The sequence below is a fragment of the Scatophagus argus genome, chromosome 20 (assembly GCF_020382885.2).
Source record: "Scatophagus argus isolate fScaArg1 chromosome 20, fScaArg1.pri, whole genome shotgun sequence".
Lineage (NCBI taxonomy): Eukaryota > Metazoa > Chordata > Actinopteri > Scatophagidae > Scatophagus > Scatophagus argus.
In genome coordinates this window covers 10,247,451-10,257,344 of record NC_058512.1, presented here as the reverse complement: position 1 = coordinate 10,257,344, position 9,894 = coordinate 10,247,451, and the positions used below count along the sequence as shown (strand labels likewise).

General features: G+C 43.3%; 1 protein-coding gene across 2 annotated transcripts; it reads right to left on the bottom strand.

The window, feature by feature from the left end:
* Nucleotides 1-245: 245 nt before the first annotated feature.
* Nucleotides 246-8,943, bottom strand: rnf208 (ring finger protein 208). 2 transcript variants are annotated; one of them, XM_046375685.1, is made up of 2 exons: nucleotides 8,171-8,943; nucleotides 246-2,457 (listed from the first exon to the last, which is right to left on the bottom strand). In XM_046375685.1, exon 2 carries the CDS (start codon nucleotides 1,394-1,396, stop codon nucleotides 620-622), a length of 777 nt encoding a protein of 258 aa, XP_046231641.1. In that variant the 5' UTR covers nucleotides 1,397-2,457; nucleotides 8,171-8,943; the 3' UTR covers nucleotides 246-619. The 2 variants fall into 2 exon arrangements, with proteins under 2 accessions (XP_046231641.1, XP_046231640.1); XM_046375684.1 differs by having other exon boundaries at nucleotides 8,130-8,939.
* Between the last annotated feature and the right edge of the window lie 951 nt (nucleotides 8,944-9,894).

The window sequence follows — 9,894 nt, the reverse complement described above, 5'->3', positions numbered from 1 at the left end:
GATGGTCCTCACAGTAACTGGTACAATTGTTTTTTGTTTTTTTATAAAAAGCTGTGCAGAAAACCCACTTGAAAATAATAAATCCAGTAATTAACTCCTTAAAATCTATATCAGTATTTACTATAACTGGGTAAAAACATATATTGAAATGGGCCAACTTCAAAAGTGCTAGTCCAAACAATAAAATGAAAATCAGAACTCTGCAGCTTCACAGATAACAGGTGCACGCCACACATAGTCATTTGTATCATTTATTTAATCTTTATTCACCTAGGTTTGGGGGGGTAGACCTCCCCTGGCATTCCCATGTAAAGAGATGTCAATGACAAACACGTCCAACCAAACGAGAGAGGGTGAATAGGATTCCAGTCCATACATAAAATACATTTATATACTATTTATTCAACCATCGGCATCCATTAGTCCCACACAGCATCCATCTGTGCTATTAAATATATAGAGATAACATCTGTGGAGGGATTTATTTACTGTACGTGTGTGTGTGAGAGACAGGGAGGGGTTGGCAGAGAGGGTAGAGCTTATAGACGACAGGAGTGGTGGTGGTGGTGGTGGTGGTGGGGGGGCAGTATTGAGTCATGCCTGCAGTGCCCCCCCTTGTCTACATGATGCCACAGGAGGACAAGGGGTTGGCGATCTGGCAGGTGCAGGCTGACTGGCAGTACTGGCGCACAGTCTGGTAGCAGCTGCGGTCGGCATCTCCACCCCACTGCACAGGCCCATTGGGGTCAGAGGGCAAGCGGCTCAGGATGCTGGTGTTGATGGCCAGAGCAGCCAGGCCATAGTCAGTGAACAGCACTGTCTCGCGCCGGCATGTGGGGCAGGAGATGAACTTGTACTTGGGACAGGACTCGTAGAGGATCTGCAGGCACTCCTCACACACTGAGTGCAGGCAGGAGAGGATGCGCGGACGCTTGCCGGCAAAGTTGTAGGTGTGACCACAGGTAGGACAGTCCAGGGGCTCGCAGGGCATGACGGGTCCCGAGGAGGAAGAGGAAGAAGTGGAGGAAGAGGTGGAGGAGGAGCGCAGTACGTACTGGTTGACTATGACGTCTTCCATCTTATAGTGGAATTGATGGTAACAGATTTCGTTGGCACTGGTTTTGCGCTGCGCCAGGAAGCTCTGCTCCCTGCGTGTCACAGGGGCCACGGGGGGCACCATAGGTCGTGGGGACCCCGTCATGTCCAGGGTCAAGTCGCTGCAGGCCTGATTGACGATGATTTCGCCTTCGCCTCCACCGTCCCATGCAACTCTGGGGGGTGGGGCATAGCGCGGCTGGGTGACGGGCACAGGGCACTCTCTGGGAAACTTCTCCGACTGGATGATCTTGACGGTGTCCATGGGGATCGTGATGGGTTGACGCCTGAGGCAGGACATTCGCACGTTTTTGGAGGTGGAGGAGAGAGGGGCTGTTGTGGCTCTTATCAGTGCAGGATGCCCCTGCCTGGTTCAGGACAAGGGGAAAAGACTTGGGCTCCTTATCTGAAATCAGCCATTCGATGGGACATGGGGACGGATGGTTGCCTCCATGTTTCCCTCAGAGATCCCCCCTCTGGTGGGAGTCACAGTCAGCCTGAGTCTTTATGAGGGGAAAACAGATAGAGGAGCCCAGCCAGTGCACCACAATCTGCAGCTCTTATTCTGATATGTACAGATGATTTACTAGTCCAGCTTACAGTATCTGACTGGTGTTGACTACTTAAAGGTAGTTTTTTGTTGTTGTTGTTGTTGTTCACTTATGCTGATGTTCCTGTGCTGTCTCTGATGGCTGTTTGCAGAATATTCACACACAACGACAATTTAGCACAAAGATATGTTCTCACTCAGTGATAACACCAATAAATAATCTCATATGCACACAGATGCTCTCATATATACATACAGTAAAGGTTGGTGGATATCTGCATTCACGGAATGGGGATGGCGGGGTTGGGGTTGAGTTCAGGCAGTTCAGGAAGGTCCAAGAGGTATTGTCATAAACTATATCCTGTGGCCTGCCAAGGAAACTATTGCCTTCTCAAACTAGCCCTTATGCATTTTTCTCGCTCAGACTCAAACTTCACTTCCTGTTTTTGGCTGCCAGTGTGTTACAAGTCACCTTGAGTGCGTGAGAAAGAAAGAATAGCTTCCAGTCTTTCTGTCTGCTCTTGGTCAAGTGACCTCGTGTGACCCTCTAGGTGGTTTGTTGATAGGAACGAGGGAGGAGGTCCTTATTTGAGGAGGTGTCCTGTAGTGCTCTGTTGGAATGACTCCTTTAAGCTCCAAGGCTCCTGAATTCCTCAGAGGTGGAAGTCAAGGGTTTTTATTTTGGACTCAAACAGTCTACCCAACTGAGCAGAAGACGTGGTAACAGTCTGAAAGATGCCTCTGTGCTTGTGTTCCTTTTTTCAGTGTCTTGGACTCATTACTTCTCCTCTTGATTCCTTAGGTCCATCTACCTGTGAAAACAGCAAAAACAATTCATAAGAGACATGAATTTTTCCTCTGATAAACACATCATGTATACGATTTCATAAGTTTTAATATGGAATGAGCAGGAGAAGAGAGGGCGAACAGAGAGGGTGAACAGAGAGGGTTGCCATATTTATTGTGTTTCATAGAAAGAATACTGACTGCATGTTTGACTTTGAAATTCACTTACTTCTTTGAAATGTTATATGTCTGTGTCTGCATGATTTGATATTTTTGAAACTTTAAAAGAACTTGCTTTGAAGTCTACTGTAGCTGTAGGAAGATCAGTTTCAGTGTCTAATGAAGGAAACTGCCAGGGTGGCTCACAAACAAAACAAAAAAAACCTTTTGTCCTGTCTGCATTTTGGCTTCAGCCCAGGTGTGCCTTTTTAAAGAGCGAGATAATTATCGTGCTGCCACATGCTCCGAGGCACAGCACAGAGGGTACGCCTTGATTTTGATTGAACACAATCAGTCGGAAGATTATGTTGATATGTGGCGTACTCTGGCATAAGCATTACAAACACAGCACACGTACGGTTTAAAGTCTGCAATGAGTGTCTTTCAGATCTCATAAATAAGAAGGACTTAGTTATATCACACACACACACACACCACACACACACACATATATATATATATATTGACTATAACATATATGTTATAGTCAGTCTGCCTCATATATAAAAAGGGAAGAAATAAAATTAGAAATACCTAAATATAATGCAGCCCAGTCCTCAATCCAAACTGTCTCAGTCATAAAACTATGACTTACTTTACATTTCTGACAATACAACCAAAGACTGAACATTATAAGCCTCATATGAAAGATGTTAAAGGTGTTTGACTAGAACAGGTGTGCCCAATAAAATGTCCAGTGAGTGTATATACAACATGATATATGTTATGATCCTTTCTACATTTAAGTTTTCATAATTATATTAATTTGCCAGATTTGTTTTATTTGGTATGAAGAAGATTATTGGCGATATCCGTTGTTTGAGTGTACACACATGTTATTTATTTATTTACTTATTTTGCTTTAGACAGCAGTTCAGAAATACTGAATTGATCAGTCCAAGCCCTCACCCCACCCTCCACACCAAAAATTTGAACTAAACTACATTAATCAAATAAGTATGCATAGCTTTTAAATGTAAAGAATTCTGAAAATCTTTGATAACACTGTGTTATCAGTTCTCAAAGTTAAACTATGCTGCAAGCTGCCGCACAGTCTGGTTTGAACATGTGATTGTGACACAGGTTGCAGTCCTGCTCTTGTCATACTTCCTATCAGCATCATCTTGTGAGTTGCATCAGTTAAGACTCGAACATTCGTGGGAACATCTTACAAACCCTATTCAGGGTTTTGTGTCATACTGTGTGTGGGTTTATGATAATGAACAAGTGCATGGATGAAAATTTTTTGTTTGACCAAAACAATAGCTGGCAAAGTGCAGGAGGAGGAGGAGGAGGGAGGATGACACATCTTTCATTCTCTGCACGGCTGTCAACAGCGATGATTCATTAGAGGGAAAAAAAAAACTGAGCAGAGGAGGTGACCTACATGGCGAGGAAGAGAGAAAGAGAGAGGGAGCGCAGCACTGCTGGTTTCTATTTATGGTTTATCTATGTACCTCTCAGTGGTTTCCTGCCCCCAACCCCTGCTGAAGATTCACATAGAATGAGAGCGATGTACCTAACAGGCGGATGTGCTTTAGCCCGTTACTTTCATGTGACGCAGTGAGCTATGTTGGGCAAGCGAGCAGACGTTGGTTTCTTCCTTTTGTTGTTTTTCAGCGAATCTGCTGATGTATTTGCACAATGCGCCCAACAGACTCAAGGAGCTGTTAGCCAGAATCGCTCACAAGCTCACCAAATGTGTTCCTCCAGTCCCACAGTGCTGCAACACCTATCCGAAAAAAAGCCTTTTCATGGAGATAGTGATATATATATAGGGGTGATGCTTGGTGTTTCAAGAAGACATTTCTGGAAGAGTTTTGTGACAGAAATTCATCATGAATGTATATATTGTGTCATTACTTAATAACTTATTATATTACGTAACTCAGGTTGTAAGATCAGGAACCTTAATCACAGAGTTAATAAATGCCTAAATCATTGACAATTTCTAGCTCAGCTGAATGATATGCCTACAAACATTATCACAGTATTAATATGTATCATAATTTGGAAATGCATGCAAAATTAAAAATAGATGAACTGATAAACTGTGTGGACATTATGAAAACAATAATTACTATTATAATTATTTTGTCATAATCATGGCTGGATATGAAACTCAAATGACACATGATCAGATTTTTTGTCAGACATTTACTGATTTAAATCATCATTTTGCCACTCATACCCAAAAGTTTAACATTTGTTGCTATAGATTATTTGAAAATTATTATTTGTTGTTATAGATTATAACAAATCTGAATTAGAACTAGACCAATAAATCTGCTGATATCAACTTATTATAGATATGTATCGGTGTATTTGTGGGCCAGTAAATAACTGTACTATAGTCCAGAAAATCCAAAGATGTGTTTAGGTTGTTTCACAGTTTCACCTTTGCATAAACTGCATAGAATATATATTTATATATATAGACCCATAAAATATGACTATCAGCTGAGACTTTTTTGTAAGTGTCTCACATACTGACAAATCCAATATCAGCTGTGCTTTTGTTTGAAATTCAAATAATCAGCCTTCACTTTTCACAGATGTGTATCTGAATACATTCTGTGGCTGTAAACAGCTTGAGAAAACATGTCTGCCTGGTGGTGGCAGGGGTCAAGTTGATAAAGCATCCAAGCTACATGAGGAGTGCTGGAGCCTCAGGGAGATGAAGCAGCTAAAATTACCCTCTAATTTGGTGACAGTGCTATGAAAAGGACTGATAACTGATGCAGGCTGCCTGCTGATGGGCTAGCTTTGGCGCAGACTCTTCCTAATCGACGGATCCCTCTCCCATTATGTAAGGAGCTCATCTCCGACCCAGCCACCATATTAACACAGTGCTGCAGCTCTCCCACAGTCTTGACATAGAGTGTGTGGGTGTGTGTGTGTGTGTGTGTGTGTGTGTGTGTATACATAGCTCTGGATCCTCTCCCTGCAGAGGAATTATTACACTAATGAAATCATGGCAGGCATTTGACCTCGTCATCACAAGCAATAGGAGGAAGAGGGGAGCTGACCACAGGGAAGTCAGAGGAGTCTGTCTCAGCAGCAAATTCCTCATACCATTAAACACACACAGAGCTGCACAGTATAAAGTCACACACATGCACACACACACCAGGGAACATTCTCACCCTCAGACAACTACCCATCACATACATGGCACCACCCTGTACATTCCAGTGGATGCACAAACAAGCAGATAACGAACAGATATGAGACACTAAAAAGAATATTTCTAAATGTGTATATCATGCTAGATTTATCTCCGACTGATTAAACTGACACAAACACACACCTTAAGGGGAAGAAAAACACACACAGCTCCACAGGCCTAGAACATTCCTATCCTCTCTCACTCCCACTATGTTCCCTAGTCTTCTCTCTCTCACACCACTCACACAAGGCTCACGTCCTCACAGTCAGACAGGATTGATTCCACCTGTGCAGATCGGACAGCAGGAGAAGGGCACCATGTTCTGAATGAGTCATAGAGACCCTGCATCAGTCTGTCTGCTGTCTCTCGCTACCTTTTCTCTCAGTGGAAATCTGTATATAAATCCATCCATCCATCCATCCATCCATCCATCCATCCATCCACGCGTCTGTATGGCCAGTCTGTTGACCTGGTCAGAACAGACGGTTCAGGTCATTGTGCACCTACACCACATACACCAGCAGTATGTCAGCTATGTTGAGATATGTATTCACATTCATGCCTTGGCGGGTGGAAAAACATTGCCTCATCTCTCCTCAAACCTGGGAGGGATATTATGTTGTTATTTTGATTGCATAACATGTTATGACCTTAGCGTGATCTGACGACAAATCCCCAGATTTACTGTATGTTTGCTGACTCCAGTGTCCGTCTGGCCACGGTGACGTTTGAAGGGAGTTAGTGAAATGTTGTGCATCATTTAAATGCAGGAGGATCTGCTTTTGTGGCACATTTTACAATTTTAAAAGCATATGAAGTGTGGTGCTGTATAAATTAAAATGATTGATGCAGTTCGGTGTCTTGTTTTAATATTCCTGTTGTTGTTACAGCCATAGCATATAAAACTAAATGTCATGCTTTCATTGTCATATAATTATTTTTTTTTTGCAAATTGCATGCTTCTTTCAATGGGGTTTCGTTGTACAATCTGTGTCTGAATAGAAGACTGGATTTCATTCACATATTAGTAGGTTGATGTCAAGCTAAAATAGCTTAAATGCCAAGCTTTAAGTGCAAGATTTAATTGTTTTTCCCAGAGGATTCAGACCCTTACATGATGTTTGACTCTGATTCTTATATTTACAGTCAGTCTATCAAGCTGTGATTACATGCAATTATCCCACAGAATACTGAATGATGACAGTGTGATGTTTGTGTTTTTGCATGGACACAAAGTGCTTAGTGAGTATGTGGGAGGGTGTTGTTTTTAATAATTCAGTCCGCTGTCATTCATGGCAGACATCGGCCATTTTGCCTCGCAATTCATTACAGCCAAGTGCTCTTTGTTCTCGTCTATGTAGCTCTCACGGCAACATGGCAGAGCTGCACGCTGGCAGAAAACTAAAAGCGATAACCATCATCGCTTTGTCTGACATAGACTTCACAGAAGATTTAGAGTGAAAGGTACAGCAAATGTACAGCTCTTCAGTAACAACTATGTTTTGATTGATTAAGGCAATTGATTTTTCTTTTAAGGAGGCTGTCTCAGCACGGGGTTAAGGTGGACGGCATTGTCGATGCAGTGTGAGCGGCGGAGTCTTAGGAGGGACTGTGAGATAGAGTCAAGGTGGCCAAAATATTTGGACCGTGTGAGATGGAGCAGCTTTAGCATGTGGGAGGGGTGTGCGTTCAGGGGCAGTTATGCAATCGCAGCATGGTGTGCCCAGCACTCTCACTGCAGCGCCAATGTATGGCCAATATGGAGATGCCTTAGTGCTGCTGACAGATACAGAACAGGCCGTTCCTGCTCTGTCCCTATCAACCCACCACCCCCCACCCCAACCTTGCCTTCTTCCTGTCCCCACTGTCCGTCTGTGCAGAGGTCTGTGAAATGTCATAACCGCTGAAGACATGACAAGGTGGAGATAACAACTACACCCAAACGTCACACGTCATCACACTCTTATTTGCAGGTTCTATCCATTGTTTGTGGCCAATGCGTGAACGTACGTGCGCAGGTGCATTTCGTTGTGCATGCATGTGTGTCTTCATTCATACATCCATGTGTGCGGGTCTGTGTACAAAATGGATGACCATGATGCAACAACCATGCAAATCCCAGCTTAATGCAACAAAGCAAAAGGCAGCTTCTTTCTATTTGATTTTCGCACAAAGAGAGCTAGACAACAAAGAACATTAACATGACCCCATGTAGAGGAGCCACACATCGGATCTGGAACAGGTGAAGACTATGCACATTACGACAAAGAAAAACCTCACACGAATGCAAAGCCTTTCTCTCATCCTCACCTGTCTGCCTACGCACTTCTCTTGTTCCAGTGCTTTCTCACCTCCTCGTTCCTTTTCCAGTTCTTGCTGTCAATGTCGTTGATGATGTTCTGCGAAGATAAAATCGAGCCTCTCAGTCTCTTTGTTAAGAGGATGTCTCACCAGAGGGAGGATGGTCTCTCCTGTCCCTTTGATTCTAGCATGAACAACAAGCAGCAGTGAGGGGAGGAAAACATGGAGGAGATGTAAGATGGAGGAGGCTGTTACAGGGGGGATGCGTCATGTCTCAAGGCTGCTTTCATCGAGCTTCGCATCACTCGTTCCTCTCCTCCTCTCCTCTTTGGTGCCTTTGTCCTTCACTCTTCCACCCTTGTTCCTTCTCCTCCGAGCTGTGACTGAGCGTGTCCCTCTCGCCTCTTTTTCTCCATCCCTCAGTCTCTGTCTCTCAAATCATTCAGCTAAATCAGTACAGTGACTGGGCTTCTGTGCTGTGTTTTTCTGCATGTACCTCCCCGTCTCTTCCTTCCTTTCTTTCATCTGGTCTTTGGGTAAAGGCTTTCTTCTCCTTCTGTCCCACTCCTCTGCTGTTATCTCTCCTCCTGTTTCGGCTGTCGTTCAGTACTCCTCTTTCCCTTTCTCCGTCTGCTCCAGTCAGTGTGCCTCACACTCACACATGCGCAGCGTTTTCACACATACATGCACACTCACACACTCTCCCTCTCTGCCTCTGTGCCTCTGGCTCCCTCCTTATGCATGTGGCTTGTTTTGCCTGTCCACCCCCCTATCTCTCTCTCTTTCTCTCTCTCTCTCTCTCACACACACACTCCCTCTCTTTCTCTCTCATTGCTCCCTCTTGCTGCAGCACACACTGCAGTGCCTCTGCAGGCAGGATCACGTTTTCTAGTTGCCAGAAAAAATATTTCAACCAATGAAGATACATTAACAATGTTACCCACCTTCCCCAGCCTTCTAATACAAATATAAATACGCACATATTAACAGAGTTGTAAATTCATACACAACTAAGCACACATCCGTCTGAGATATGAAGGCTTTGCACTAAAGCCACAGATCATACTTCATACAAAATTAATAAACAAATACACATGGTTAATTACAGCAGCTGGGAAATACAGGAAATACAGGAAGCTGGTGCAAATAGATCTAATCTAGACAGTGCAGCAGATCTGAGAAGCAAAACAAAGCATTAATTCACTCACAAACTAACTTAATATCAAGCTGCTGACTGGAAGCTTTGGAAAAACAGATCCACTGTATTCAGCACTGACCACATTATCTCATCCACATTTGCAAAAAGCAGAGACTCAAAGTAAAAACCTTAACAACACTGAGGAGGGAGACTTCTCCTCCTCGAGACTTTGAATCCTCTTAAAGAGAAAAACAGTCTTGACACTGCTGAGTTTCTGTAAAATTCACCCAAAACTTGAAGTCAGCATCCTAAGCTCCCATCACAGTCCTGCACAGCGGTGTTGCATAACAAGGATTTTAATAAGTTTTGTATCTGCTCAAGCCTTCGTGCTGACCAATAAATAATCCTCAGATCAAAGTGAAAAAATAACATGATGTGACTTTTCAATCAATGTAAGAAGGTTATGCTTATATAACATTGGCATCAAATGTGCAATGAAACAAGAGAAAATGCAGTTGTAAGTCACAGAATATAAAGGAAGATCTGAGCACCACCTAAAAAACATTGCAGTATAATGCTGTATAATCTTGTTCTCCTGTAGTTCTCAGAAGTCACAGGAAGAGTTGCAATATGGAC